Source organism: Rhinatrema bivittatum, chromosome 2 (genome assembly GCF_901001135.1).
Source record: "Rhinatrema bivittatum chromosome 2, aRhiBiv1.1, whole genome shotgun sequence".
NCBI classification, from domain to species: domain Eukaryota; kingdom Metazoa; phylum Chordata; class Amphibia; order Gymnophiona; family Rhinatrematidae; genus Rhinatrema; species Rhinatrema bivittatum.
Genome location: NC_042616.1, coordinates 658,795,819 through 658,811,437, shown reverse-complemented (window position 1 = coordinate 658,811,437; position 15,619 = coordinate 658,795,819). Strand labels below are relative to the sequence as shown.

At 47.5% G+C, this 15,619-nt stretch overlaps 1 protein-coding gene across 1 annotated transcript in view; it reads right to left on the bottom strand.

Annotated features, from left to right (window-relative positions):
- Positions 1 to 3,107: 3,107 nt before the first annotated feature.
- The window catches only part of MCMDC2 (minichromosome maintenance domain containing 2), a 298,944-nt gene continuing 286,432 nt past the window's right edge, over positions 3,108 to 15,619 (bottom strand). Inside the window, exons 13-14 of the mRNA XM_029591416.1 lie at positions 4,782 to 4,891; positions 3,108 to 3,481 (exon numbers count right to left, since the gene is read on the bottom strand). Of these exons, the coding sequence (XP_029447276.1) occupies positions 3,315 to 3,481; positions 4,782 to 4,891 (277 nt within the window). The 3' untranslated portion in view covers positions 3,108 to 3,314. The remainder of the gene's footprint in view (positions 3,482 to 4,781; positions 4,892 to 15,619) is intronic.

Below are 15,619 nucleotides of genomic sequence, written 5' to 3'. Positions count from 1 at the left end.
CTGCTATAAAGGGATGTTTAAGGGTCTGGACAGAGACTAACAAGGAGATCTAGGGTGATAATTGAAAACCATTGTTCTGTGCTCAACTTTTCTCAGTGTTTATCCTCTTGGTTTTTAAACCATGTGATAATACTCTTCAGGTGTATTGCCTTTTGCTACTGCTGAAAACTGGGGAGTCCCAAGCCTCCCATCATACATATAGTGCTATTCTTGGCCTTTTCCCTAGCCATATAAATTTAGACAAAAGCTGCATTTAATACTGTAAAAAATGAATTTGGGACCCTGATTGGACCCTGATAGGCAGGACATTCATTTTTATAGCAGACATCCTACCGATCCATAAAACTGAGTAAGGAGCCCAAACTGCTAGGTCCTGTTTTATAGCTTTCAAGAGGGGCTGGAAGTTAAGCAAGTAATGCCTCTCTAGAGTGCTAGGGATCTGGACACCAAGGTATCTAATACAGTTGGGGGCCTATTTGAATGGGAATCTCTTGATTTCTTCTTTTGTTTGTGAGCGTAGTTTAATTTCAAGAATCTGTTTTAGATGTATTAACCTTATAGCCTGATAACGCACTAAAATCTCTGATAAATTGTACTATGGCCTGGAGAGAGAGAGAGAAGTAGATCTCTAACATACAACAGACTGTCATTGCAAAAAGAGCAAATTTGTGATCCAATCCATCACTAGTAACAATCCCTTTAATATCCATTGACTCTCTAATCTTTACTTCTAGTGGTTCAAAAGCTATTGTGAAGAGCATAGGTGACAAGGGACACTCCTGTCTTGTAACCCTACCTAGAGTAAAATGCTCAGAGACCCTAACCTTGGGCTGAGGCAGAGTGCATGCAAATTTCTCATGCATATCCATTAGGGATATTCTGAAAACCCAACTGATTTGCAGTCCTCAAAGACTGGAATTGCCTACCCCTGCTCTAGTGCATAGAATAAATAGTCCCATTCCATACAATCAAATTCTTTTTCAACATCTAATGCCAATAAGAGTGTCTCAGATGGCACTTTATCAGCTATATTTAATAAGTTAATAGTTCTTACATTATCTGAGCTTTGCCTTCCCTTCACGAAGCCTGTCTGGTCTCAACTGGAGTAGAATGTCATTGAGCCTATTAGATAGAACCTTTGCTAAGATTTTAACATCATTGTTTAGCAAACATATTGGGCAATGTGAAGAACACTTCCCTGGATCTTTACCCTTTTTTGGAATTCCTGTGATGCTGGTTAACTTGATTATACTCAGTAACTGTGCCCCTAATAAGACTTCATTGAAAACATCAGCTAGCTTTGGGGACAAAACCATGAGAATAGATTCTGTAGTAAATTAAACTGAATCCATCATCACCAGGACTTTTCCCCAGTTTTAGGGATTTAATATCCTCTAGGTCCTTCTTCACTTTGTATGCCTGAAAAGGAATTTTGTTTAGAAATTAAAATACCTACTCCCTGTTTTATTTCCCTGTTAATGAAGCCAGAAAGGAAATACCTATACATTTTACAGCTGGGAATTTTATTTGTTCATTCACATTTAAATTATAATTTTAAAGTATTTTCCCATCTTTCTGCTAACAGACAAAATTTCAACTTCCATAAGAAACAAAATGTTAAAAATATCAGTAAAAACACACTTTCAATCAGGAAAGCTGTTCATAAAAAGAATAACTTGGATTTACAAATTTAGGCCTGGATTTATCAAAATGTGGTAAATAATGCATGTGATAGAAAAAGGGTGTGCTTTATGCTAATAGGGAGTTTATTGCAATTTGTGCTAATACCTATGGGCCTGATTTTAAAAAGCAATTACTCGAGTAAAAACCAGGTTTACTGGAGTAAATTCACTTTACTTGAGTAAGTGGGTTTTTGAAAATTGCTACAATATATGCCATTGACTTGTCTATAGGATTTGCTCACATAAGTGCACTTTGCTTGAGTAAATGGCTTTTGAAAATTGCTACAATAGTAACTACATTTACGCATGTAACTCCTTTTGAAAATTACCCCCTATGTGAAGAGCTAAATTGCTGCAAATTGTAATAACTTTTTCATACTTTGAGAGGTGCCAGAATGTGGTATTTCAGAGAGAGTGAGAGCAAGCAAGCCTAGCCATAATGCACTGATCCTAGATAGGTATTTATATCTCTATGGGAGGTCCACCTAGTAACTCGAGGTGAGGTTTAGGTATTAGTGTAGGGGTTAGGGGCCACTTTGACATTCAATGTGAGATGTACGCACAGAACAGTGGTCTCTTGTGAACATTTGATGACCCTCAGAGTGAGGAAACTCACCCAAAGATGAGATTTGTGCAATGTTCTCTCAACTTAGCTTGATGGACTCTCTACCTGGGTAACATCAAGCTAGGTTGAGAGAACATTGCACAAATCTCATCTTTGGGTGCTATCGCATGCGTTAAAGGTGTTTTCGCATGCGTTAAGGGCTTATCGCATGCGTTAACGGGGCTTTTCGCATGCGATAAGCCCTTAAGGCATGTGAAAATGCCTTAACGCATTTTGATAAATGAGGGGTTACTTTGTAAGAGTCTAAAAACAATAAATAAAATTAAGGATTTAATAAAACCAGAAAATAAGGCTTCATTCTAACTTCTCACCTCAACTTTAGATGTCTTATTTCCACATAATTCCTCCTCCCTTTTTTCCTCTCTGACTTTTTCCTCTTTCTTCCCTCAGTAAACACCTGTGAAAAAAAGTTTTCTCCTGGCACAACTAAGCCTAAGTAGAAACTAATTTCCACAGCAAATGCAATTTTCTTAACTTATATACTAAACTTTATAGAGATAAACACATATACCCACAATTACACTTGGCTCCTATTTGGTTATTCTCTTTCTTTCTGTGCTGTTCTGACTGACCTGAAGGGAGCACTCGTAATTGCAAAGCAAAGTTGAGCAGAAGTACAAATCGCCTTGGGATCAGACAAAGGTGGGCAAGAAAAGTATGGACAGAGCTGGAGAGGAAGGAGAGCAGAAAGGGACAGGGTGTTGCCATCAGCCTAGAGAGGTGGAGGCAAAGTGCTGGGTTTAGACTGAAAGTGTGTGTGTGTGTGGGGGGGGGGGGGGGGGGGGAGTACAAAGCACTGGTGTCTAGTGGGGGAGATGAGGATCACATATCCTCCACTGAATTTTCAATGGATTGCAGATAGTTTTATAAATTTTCCTTTGGGCAGTAACTTTAGAAAATGAGGACTTCTTAAAGTAAACTTTGACCTATCCATCTAAATGTTTCTCTAGTTGAAACTACTGTTCTAAGAAATAGCTTGAGCAGTCTATGTGTTATTTGAGTTGCATTTATTCTTCATTGAGAGAAATAGGTGTTCCAGGTCCATATGTTGCAATGAACTGTAACAGCTGTCGATAGTACTGCAACAGGTATTCATCTCTTTGCTGCAGACAACTTTCATTGTACAGGTCAAAAGGAAACAGTGCATTTGGAGCCACACAAAATATAGAGGTTCCTAAACAAAAAAGATGAAAAACAGTTGTACACTCATAGGTTATTTCTGTTCTTACTAAGGTAAGCAGAAAAGAGGAGGAGGAAATGTTAAGATTCTAGTAGAGAAGAAAATTATATAAATATGAGAGAAACACTAGCACCTCAGATGCAGCACTTGTTCTATGATAAATAAGCAGCTTGTGTTAATAGTACTGATATTAGCCAAAAACAAGGTAAACTTCATTAAAATGTACAACTAGTTGAAAGCAGAGAGGAAGCTGCTAATTAAGCAAACCTGATTTCCATTGTAGACACACTGGGGCAATTTTAATTCTACCCACATAGCTGCAACGTCTGTTGGTACATTTTACCCATGATTTTTGCATCACTTTTCAAAGTAAAAGTATACTAACAAACCCTTCTGAGATGGACGACAAGGACAATTAGGCTTAAATGGTATTAGAACAACCAAATACTGAGAAATGTCTCAAAGCAGGAGCTTAAAGATTAGAGTCAGAATCTTAAAATTGCTTCTATCCACTATGAGCAGCCCAATGCAACTTAATCAGGAGCAGTGTCACTGAATCAACTTGGCCACTGTATTCTGGACCATCTGGAATCATATTGGTTTTAGGTGCAACTAAAACTTGCTTTCTAGGGACTGTGAGGCAACTGCCCTGACATCTTAGATGTAGATTGGCCTTGTAGAAGCTAGGTAGGGAGCTTAAGTCAAGCCAGAGCTATCTTTTAAGCATCTCTTCGTTGCATGAGATTTGGTGGTCCCAGCTTAGAGCTAGGATTTTTTCCATAGCAGCTCTCATGCTGTGGAATGATCTACCCATGAATATTAGGTAGGAAACCAATTACTTTGCTTTCAGAAAAAAAGTGAAAACTTGGGTTTTTCCTGCTAACTCATAGTTATATTTCTCCCTATTTTGATTGCTGGGGTGGTTAATTTAGGATTATTGGTAGTTATGGCTGCTTTTATGTAACTTTAAACAGAATTGGTTTGGTATTATATTTGTTTAGTTGATATCTGTAACTATATAGTGGTAATTTCTGTTGGCATTTTCTCTTGCTCTGCTGATGTTTTAAATTATCTGGTGGCAGCTTTTTATCTTTTGTCATTATGTTGTTTGCACTAATTTTTATTAATTATTTTTATACTTTACCTTGAAATCTTTTTGACTGGGAAGGCAGTCTAGAAGTATGTGTAAATAAATGTATCTAATATATGTGCATGCACTTTTATGTACAAAATACAGTAAAAGTGTTTAAACCTAAAACTTAAATCCTAATAAATTTATTAAGAATATAATTACCATGTTTCACTGTGAGAGATGCTTCAAACAATAGGACTGCAATCAAAACATCTTCCTCAAGCACTTCCCTTCTCAAGCTGAGTTTAGCATGTGCTTTAGATAATGAAACTCTAAAATACAAAAAAATGAAAGTTTCTTTCCTGTATCAGGTGTTCTCTAAGGGCAGCAGGATGTAAGTTCCTACAGGTGAGTGATGTCATCTAATGGAGCCCAGCTAGTGAAGATTGCTACAAAGATTTTAGAATATTTTAGCAGACTCTGCTGAGCATGCATGCGCCATCCTGCATCACAGATGTCATGTGGGGCCCTTTCAGTTCTTAAAATAGCTAACAATATATCAACTGCATTCTGTGAGGCCTTATATCCTGCTATCCTTGGAGAACACCTGTTACAGATAAGCAATATTTGCTTTCGCTGATGAGAAACTGGTGGGAAATCCCTAGTTATGAGCTGCCTTCAAAGAAAAAAAAGAAGAAATAGATTACACTATTTGGTAGCAACAATCCATTTTGTCTTTATATTTTTTTTAAAGGTAGCCTGGAAAAAATAATAATGGGCGCTAGAGGGGATGGAGTTAAATTTTAAACTGCAAATAGATTCTCCAGGACAGATTGACAAAACCTACAGTTTTGTGGGGATTCTTTAAACAGTAATGGATGTGAATATGTGGACTGAACCTCACATTGCAGCCTTATAAATCTCTTCTATGGAGGCTAATCACAGGTGGTCTACCAGTACTGTCAGGGCTCTAAAACTATGAACTGTGACATGTCGATCTAGACTGGCCTGGGTATAACAGAAAGAAATGAAATCTGCTATCCACTTAGTAAGAGCAGTTCCAGTTTTATTGGAGTCAAAAGAAACCAGCTGGGTGGACTTTTTAAGAGCTTCAGTCCACTTCAAATCGAAGGCTAAGGCACTTTTGCAAGCCAAACTGTGCAAGGCTAGTCCACCTTTGTGGACATGTGCTCTTGGAAAGAATGTTGGAAGATTCATTGACTGTTTAAGGAGAAAGTCTGACACTTCCTTAGGCAAGAACTTAGGATGCATGTAGAGCCTATTATGAAAAAAATTAGTGTAAGGTGGATAAGTCACTAGGGGTCTAGAAGTCACTGATAGTGGGTGCTGAAGTGACCACCTCTAAAAATATGCCCTTCCAGGTCAGATACCTTATCTCAGAGGAATCTTATGGCTCAAAGGGAGCTTTCATTAATAGAACAAGTACCATGCTGAGGTCCCAAAGCTCAGCAGGAGACTTGATGGGAGGTTTCACCTGAAACAAGCCCTGCATGAATCTGACAATGAAAGACTGTATAGAGATGCGTTTATCTTTTTCATGGGGATGATAAGTGCCAATTGAACTAAGATGAATCTTAAGAGTTTGTCTTCAGACCAGTCTGAAAGATGTAGGTGCAGCCAGATTTGATTTACATGCAGGATAGCAAATGTTGCTTACCTGTAACAGGTGTTCTCACAGGACAGGAGGATGTTAGTCCTCACATATGGGTGACATCACAGGATGGAGCCCTGTACAGAAAACTTTTCTGTCAAAGTTTCTACAAAGCTTTGACTGACACTGGCACACTGAGTGCACTGAGCATGCTCAGCCTGCAATTATCCCTGTGAGCCACAGGTGTCTCCCTCAGTCTCGCCTTATAGCTAAAAGCGCAAGAAAAACTAAAATAAAAGTGAAAACGTATAGAGACCCAACTCCGCGGGGTGGCGGGTGGGTTTCGTGAGGACTAACATCCTGCTGTCCTGTGAGAACACCTGTTACAGGTAAGCAACATTTGCTTTCTCACAGGACAAGCAGGATGGTAGTCCTCACAGATGGGTGAGTACCGAGCTGAGGATGCCCGAGAGTGCACCAAATGCACCCAAGATGCGCTAAAGGCGCAATGACGGGGGTGGAATTTGGAACGGAGGGCATCCTGAAACCCTTAAAGGGTTGGTGGAAGGATGTTGGGTAGTTAACCCGAAAGGAATAGGAGTAGACGGACTGGCCAAACATGGAGCATGCCGGCTAGTCGTATCTAAGCAATAATGGGCTGCGAAGGTATGGAGAGAGCTCCAAGGTCGCAGCCAGATAAATATGTACAAGCAGCAGCGGCCGAAGGGAAGCTATTAAGGCTGGGACGGACGCAACAGAGTGTGCTTACACACAGTGTTGTAGTGAAATGCCTGCTTGTTGGTAGGAAAAAGATACAGACCATTAATTAGGGGGAATAGGTCTGTTTGCCCATTGGAACTTGCAGGTTGACTCTTGTCACAGAAGGAAAGAGTTAGGTGGAATTCCTATGGAGTGTAGTGCGATCGAGATAGAATGCAAGTGCACTATTACTGTCCAAGGAGTGGAAAAAAAACCCTGTCTCGCTCTGGTGAGGGAGAGGTGTTGAGAAAAATGGGCAGAGTATATCCTGAGTAAGGTGAGATGCAACGTCTACCTTAAGAAAGATAGGAAGTTGAATGCGTTAGAACCACTCGGTCACGGAGGAACGCAGGGTCGGATGAGTATAGAACAAGGTGTGTAACTCACTGACCCTGTTGGCAGAAGTGACATTTATGAGGGAAGAATTTTCCATGCCAAACTGTGAAATGAGAGGAATGGAAAGGCTCAAACGGAGAATGTATGAGATTTATAAGGATAAGATATAGGTTCCATTCTGTGACTGATGAAAATAGAGGCAGCTTGATCAGTGGAAAATCCATGGTAAGCTGACTCAGGAGGGGTTTACCATAAATCGTGTATCCCAACTCCCAAACGATACACCAATTGGAATAGAGGTGTACCTATATGGAGGATGTCTGGGGAGCAGAATCCAAGGGAGCAAGAGAAAAGAGTGGTGTGGAAAAAGAAAAAAGGGTAATACCCTTTTGTATGTGTCATGTGGTAAATCTTGCCATTTTGAATGGTAGGATTTTTGTGTGGAAGGTTTGTGACGCTACCAGAACCTGAGAACATCAGTTAGTCTACGATTTGGGACTGACTGGTGAGAAAGCCTATCCTTCAGACTCTAATCCACCTCCTCGTGACTAATCTCATAGAATTTGTAAAATTATCACCGAATAACTGTAAACAATATTTTGTTGTTCCCTTACACTGTTTTATTCTCCGTACTTTGTGCATTACTATGAAAAATATACAGAAACCTATCTCAATTGATCTGACACTGTTTAATCTTTGTATTTCTCCATGCCTCCTACCTCGTCTGTAAATATCTCCCCTGTTGCTTAGTATTTAATCAGTGTGTTATCCTATATGCTTTAAACTTATATGCAACCTCCTCCTGTATTATTCAACTTCCTCTAGCCCTACCCCCAACCTCCCTTTCCCCCTCAACCAAGCACCTTCCTCAATCTTTTATATACCAATGCCTCCTCCCTCTTCCCTCTTTATCCTCCTTTGTCTCCTTCCTTTAAACTCTAAGGGGTAGATATTCAAAGGGGTACGCACGTAAGATACACGTGTACCCCCGAAAACCTACCCCAAACCCCCCCTGCGCGCGCTAAGCCTATTTTGCATAGGCTCGGCAGCGCACGCAAGCCCCGGGATGCGCGTAAGTCTCGGGGCTTGCATGGAGGGGCGTGTCGGGGGCGTGTCGGGGGTGTGCCAGGAGTGACATGGCGTTTCGGGGCCATGTCGGGAGTGACGTAGCGTTTCGGGGGCGTGTCTGGGGCGTGGTTCTGGCCCTGGGGCGTTCCAGGGGCGTGACAGCGGCCCCTGGACCAGTCCCCGGACCGGAAGATGGAGAATGGCAGCCTGCCCGGCGCGCGCAAAGTTACGCCTGCTTCCAGCAGGCGTAACTTTCGTGATAGAGGTAGGGGGGAGGTTTGGATAGGGCCGGGGGGGGGGGGGGGGGGGGGTGGATTAGGTAGGGGAAGGGAGGGGAAGGTGGGGGGGAGGGCGAAGGAAAGTTCCCTCTGAGGCCGCTCTGATTTCGGAGCGGCCTCGGAGGGAACGGAGGCAGGCTGCGCGGCTCGGCGCGCGCAGGCTGCCGATTTTGGGCAGCCTTGTGCGCGCCGACCCCGGACTTTAATGGATACGCGCGGCTACGCGAGTATCTATTGAAATCCCGCGAACTCTTGTTCGCGCCTGGTGCGTGAACAAAAGTACGCGTGTGCGCAGATTTATAAAATCTGCCCCTAACAATTTAAACCTTTGTACTGTTCATACAGGGGTAGATTTTCAAAGGGGTACACGTGTACCCCCCAAAAACCTACCCCAAACCCCCCCTGCGCGCGCCAAGCCTATTTTGCATAGGCTCAGCGGCGCGCGCAAGCCCCAGGACGTGCGTAAGTCCCGGGGCTTGCATGCAGGGGTATGTCGGGGGGGCGTGCCGGGAGTGACGCGGCATTTCGGGGGCATGTCGCGAGTGACGCGGCGTTTCGGGGGCGGTTCCGCAGGCGTGGTTTCGGCCCGGGGGGCGTTCCGGGGGCATGGCCGCGGCCTCCAGACCAGTCCCCGGATCGGAACATGGAGCGCGGCAGCCGGCCCAGCGCGCGCAAAGTTACGCCTGCTTCCAGCAGGCGTAACTTTGCCGACAAAGGTAGGGGGGGGGTTAGATAGGGCCGGGGGGGGGGGGGGTGGGTTAGGTAGGGGAAGGAAAGGGAAGGTGCGGGGGGGGGGGGGGGGGTGGAGGGAACGGAGGCAGGCTGCGTGGCTCAGAGCGCGCAGGCTGCCAATTTTGGGCAGCCTTGCGCGCGCCGACCCCGGATTTTAATGGATACGCGCATATCTATTAAAATCCCGCATACTCTTGTTTGCGCTCGCGCAAATTTATAAAATCCGGCCCACAATGTTAAAACCTTGTACCTAGTTAATCTGTACATAATTTACCTAATTCATATAGGGGTAGATTTTCAGACGAGCGCGAATAGCCTACTTTTGTTTGCGCTCCAGGCGCAAACAAAAGTACGCTGGATTTTAGTAGATACGCGCGTAGTCGCGCGTATCGGCTAAAATCCTGGATCGGCGCGCGCAAGGCTATCGATTTCGTATAGCCTGCGCGCGCCGAGCCGCGCAGCCTACCCCCGTTCCCTCCTAGGCCGCTCCGAAATCGGAGCGGCCTAGAAGGGAACTTTCCTTTGCCCTCCCCTCACCTTCCCCTCCCTTCCCCTACCTAACCCACCCGCCCGGCCCCTGTCTAAACCCCCATCCTACCTTTGTCGGGGGATTTACGCCTCCCTCCGGGAGGCGTAAATCCCCGCGCGCCAGCGGGCCTCCTGCGCGCCGGGCCGCGACCTGGGGGCGGGTACGGAGGGCGCGGCCACGCCCCCGGGCCGTAGCCACGCCCCCGTACCCGCCCCCAAAACGCTGCCGACACGCCCCCGCAACGCCGCGCGCTCCGGCCCCGCCCCCTGACACGCCCACTCCGAAAACCCCGGGACTTACGCGAGTCCCGGGGTTCTGCGCGCGCCGGTGAGCCTATGTAAAATAGGCTCACCGGCGCGCAGGGCCCTGCTTGCGTAAATCCGCCCGGTTTTGGGCGGATTTACGCGAGCAGGGCTCTGAAAATCCGCCCCAGTGTTTCCTTTCCTATTTATCATAAAGTTTTTTGTTCTATGTAAAGGCTCACGCATAAATATTTCCAAGTTACTTGTAAACCGATACGATGTGCAAACGTTTGTCGGTATATAAAAAATTCTAAATAAATAAATAAATAAAATAAAATAAATAAATAAGGTATATTGGTTACTTGTGTTATAGATTGAGAAGTATGGGAAGCATACTGGTCTTGGTCAGGGCATGGGTTTGCGGAATAGTGAACCCCGTCCCGGTTCAACATTAGAAGAGTGCTGGCTATGAGAGGAAGCAGAAGAGACATATTTAAGAGGCCCTTGATGGAAGAAAGGCGTCTATGGAAATGCATTGGAAACATGTGTAGGGACTAGAATCTGTGCACCGTATGGTTCGATTCAGATGCAGAAGGCAAGTACGGTTGACCTCAGCGTTAGAAGATTTTTCCCTCTACACATGTAGTCCGAGACCATTCGATAGGATAGAAACCTACATGGAGAAGGTCTGCTAGTGCGTTCAGTAAATCTCTTAGATGAGTGGCCCGAGGATCCATGAAGTGAGCAAGGGCCAAGGGTAGAGCTGCGCAGCTTCCCAGCAGAGCAGCTAAGAGGTAGTGCATGCTTGTGTGTTGGAAAGCACATTGTCCCTATGCTGTCTATCTGTATGCACGAAGATTTGTTGCAGAGGCAGTATAGGAAGGCATAAGGGTATAACTCATGGCTACAAGCTCCAGGAAGTTTATGAGAAAACTGTGCCTGGAGTGGAATAGACGCATATTGAAGGACCAACAAGCGCCTGCGGGGAACGCCCCCTTAACAGGGCGCTTGCCGGCGGGACGACCCCCCCCTCCCCCTCCCCGGGGCGGCTTACCTCGGCGACCGGGCTGGGGGCAGCCCGGGAGGGGGAATGGGGTGCCCCGGCAAGGCGAGGCGGTGTTTTCGGGGCCAGCGCATCAAGGCGCGATGACGCCGGTGCACCGGTGCGTGGCAAAGTCATTGCGCTGGTGCGCATGGACGCGAGACCTCGGGACTTAAATACGGGGCGAGCGCCGGGCCAGGCCTCTTTTCGCTGGCCGGCGCTCACGTTTTGGTGGGCATCACAGGACCGTGCGGCACCGCGGGTACTCGAAGACCGGGAGCTGGGCGAAGGAGTCGGGGCCGGCAATTGAATCAGGCGCGGTAGCGGACACCCGAAAGGGCCTTCAGGCCGGCACGAAATTTAAAAGGTACAGACGACCTCTGTTGCCTGGGCTCCCGGCACCCGGCGGCCACGTGTTAGGGCTGCGGGGGGAAGAAGGTAAAAGTCGCGACAACCGGGGAGAGCAGAAAAGGGAGCTTCGGTGGCCCGGGCTTCCGGCACCCGGCGGCCACGCGTTTGAGCTGCGGGGGGTCGAATTTAAAGGTCCCCATACCCGAGGAGACCAGAAAGGGAGCTCCTGTGGCCCGGGCTTCCAGCACCCGGCAGCCACACGTTAGAGCTGCGGGGGGGGCGAATTTAAAGGTCCTGATCAGGAAAGAGAGCAACCAAGAGCCCCTAAATTAAGGGACATGCCGATTCCTGCGGCGATTAAGGGACATTAGTGCCGATTCCTGCGCCCGCAAGCAGCAGGTTCGACCCCTGCTTTGCAAGACAACTACATTTGCCGCCGGTGGGCAGCGCAACAGATATCAAGACACGGAGTGCAGACGAGATTCTAGAGGTCCCAGCAGCTGGTGTGAGCTATCGCATCCGAACTGTGAGTACGAAACTTTGTTTTCTCCTCTGATCGTGGTCCGGCTTGCCCTTCACGGGCTGGGGAAGCTGCAGGAGTATACAGAACTGGGAGTTGGTTACAGCTTTAGAGCTGAGAGAGACCTTTACCCCGCGTTGTTACGAAAATGGCTGGTAAAGGAACAAATGCAGGCTCGAAACCGAGGCAGACAAGAGGGCAGGACCGGCAACCAAAGGTGGCTGAGCCACGGCCAGAGACGCCAAAGAGACCCGATCGTGCGGGAGAGGGAGGCGAAGATCATGGCAAACGCCCCAGGACGGACAGCGTTAAGGCACGAGGAAGGGGGCAAACACAGGCCGGCAAGGGAGACAAGAAGCAGACGGGGAGGAACGCGAATGGACGGACACCGGCGGCAGAAGGCGACCGGTAATGGTGGAGAATTGACCGGAACGCAGCCAGAAACAGGGTGATACAGTGCGCCACCGTGGGGCTGGCCCATGTGGCCTCCGATGGGGCCGTCTGGAGCGGAGGCGTCATCGTCAGCACAGCGAGTGCAGGAGGGAAACCCCTACGTCTACAACGCATGGCAAGCGCCGATGTACCCTCCATGGTGGCAGGTCCCGCCGCCATAGTACACAGCACCAACAAGCAGCGCAGGCAGACAGACAGGCAGACAGGCAGACAGACATTACCCCCCTCTTCCCCCCCACATCACTGTACCCCCCCACCCTCCTCCTCCTCCCAACCCAACACCCCCATCCTCCTTCTCCCCTCCAATACCATATACCTGACACCTTTGTGAATAGTTAAAGACCTGACACCTTGTGAATAGCTGTAAATCTAAATAATGTTTACCTATGTTTATCTACTCTAAATTATTGTAAAGCCTGTTGCTACGTTACCTATGTTTTTCTACTCTAAATTATTGTAAAGCCCGTTGCTACGTTACGTTACACTGTGAACCGGGGTGATGTTTTTAACGTGCCCCGGTATATTAAAAAACTCTTAAATAAATAAATAAATAAAATAAGAGGGGAGACGGCGAAAGACCCCGAGGAGAGGAGAAACACAAGCGCGACACCGGAGGGGGAGTCGCCCCGTGGCGAGGTCAGCAACGCCACCGGTCAGACATCTGGGGCACCACGGGAAGCGGAGGACACCCGGGAAGCGCACGATGAGGAGGCCGGAAACCGGGAAGGAAGGACGGCATCGGCCGGAGACCCAAAAGGCAAGAGGGCTAAAAGAAAGAGACATGACAGTGACTCCATGGGGGGATCCTCGGGGGAGGAATCGGAGGGGAGCGAGGCTTCGGCGGGCTCCTCGGTCTCTGCAGCACGAGACATAGTGGCCACCAACGCGGCTGCGATAGCTCTTCCGAACCTAGCCGAGTTGTGGGAGAGCGTGCCAAAGGCACTACGGAGCAAGATCAGAAAACGTGAATATATTCATATATTCACAATATTAGAGGGAAGGAAAGGGGCAGCGGAAAAAAGGAAAGGAAAAAAGAAGGAGGAGCAGAAAGGGGCGGAGGTAAAGGTGGCCAGGAATATTACCAATTGGACAAGGGCATTTCTGAGAATGATCAGTGTCATTGGGAGGGAGGACCCTTCGCTATACGCCCCCATGCTGAGTTATGCTGACTCCATATTGGAGGCGTACAAGGAATATCAAGGGTGGTGTTGGTTGAATTATGACGAGAAGTTCAGGGATAGGATGGAGGATAATAGGAACCTGTCCTGGGCAGCTCAGGACGTGGGACTGTGGTTACGGCAGATGACTAGCAAGGTCATGGAGTCAGGTACAGCGCGCAAATCTATGAGGTCAACTGGCGGACAGGCCGGTACGGGTAGTTCTCAGTGGGGGGATAACGGTAACAACAGGGTATGCTGGCGTTTTAACAAGGCAGGATGTACGTTTCAGGATTGTCGGTTCAAGCACATATGCGCAGTATGTGCGGACCCACACCTGGCAGCGAAATGCACAAAGAAAGGGCAGGGGTCTTTAGCCGGGAGTAATGGAAAAGGAAAAAGGTAAAGCGTGGGGCAAGGCACCGTCCCCAGTGCGGCTATCGGCCATTGGGGAATGGCTGGATATATACCCAAGGCAAAGGGAGGTCAAACAGTTGAGGGACGGTTTCGAGCATGGTTTTAGGATACCTTTCCAGGGCAAGATCACCGGCATGGGTTACACGAATTCATCTTCGGTAGTTAGACACTCAGACATAGTGCAGAAAAAGGTAGATAGGGAGATTGAATTGGGCAGGATGGCGGGACCCTTCGCAGACCCTCCATTTAATAACATGATGTTGTCACCGCTGGCAGTAGTTCCAAAAAAGGAACGGGACGAGTTCAAGCTAATACAGAACTTATCTTACCCACCGGGGCGTTCAGTGAATGATGGTCTGCCGGAGGAGGCGTGTACGGTGCAATACGCCTCATTTGACCAGGCCGTAGCATTGGTGAGGTGTTGCGGGGAAGGTGCGCTGATGGCGAAGGCAGACATCAAATTGGCGTTTAGATTGCTCCCAGTACACCCCGACAATTTTCCCATTCTAGGCTTTCACTTTTGGGGGTCATACTACTTTGACAAATGCATGCCGATGGGGTGCTCCATTTCTTGTGCATACTTTGAAATGTTTAGTACGTTTTTGCATTGGGCTTTACAACAGAGGGCGGGGAATATGAATGTGGTGCATTACCTCGATGATTTTTTATTTGTGGGGCCAGCCCATGCGGACACTTGTGCAAAAACTCTGTCGGCATTTCAGGAGATGGCTGAAGAGTTTGGGGTTCCGTTGGCCGACGAGAAAACGGAGGGCCCAGTGACCACATTATCGTTTTTAGGGATCGAGCTGGACACGCAGGCCATGACATCACGGCTGCCACTGGAGAAGTTGCACAAGTTACGGAGCATGCTTAGGTGGGCATTGTCATGCAATAAACTAACGTTGGTGGCCATTCAGTCCATAATAGGAAGTTTGAATTTTGCATGCCGGGTGATTCCAATGGGGAGGGCATTTCTGAGGCGTTTGGCTGATGTGACCAGGGGGGTGAAAAACCCGCGGCACCACATTAGAATTACACGCCCAATAATGGTAATGTGGTTGGAATTCCTGGATAGCTTTAATGGGGTTTCAATGTGGCAGGAAGACGCGGTGTCGAATCAGGATCTGGACATACATACAGATGCATCGGGAGGATGGGGCTTCGGGGCTTACTGCCAGGGCGCATGGTGCGCAGCACCATGGCCGGCTGAATGGGTAAAGAACGGGTTGGTGAAGAACATCACATTCCTCGAGCTCTTCCCGATATTGGTGGCCATTACAGTTTGGGCGCATAAGTTGCGCAACAAAAAGATAGTTTTCTGGTCAGATAATTTGGCGGTCATGACAGTCATTAACAGGCAAGTGACACGCTGCTCTAAAGTGGCAGAATTGCTAAGGGAGGTGGTATTGCAGGGTTTGCGACTCAACACGACGATACGAGCCAAGCATGTGCCAGGCATTCATAATCAGGTGGCGGACGCGCTATCCCGGGCTAAGTGGGATCTCTTTCATCAACAGGTACCAGAGGCAGACGAGAAAGGAGCCCCCATACCGAACCGACTATG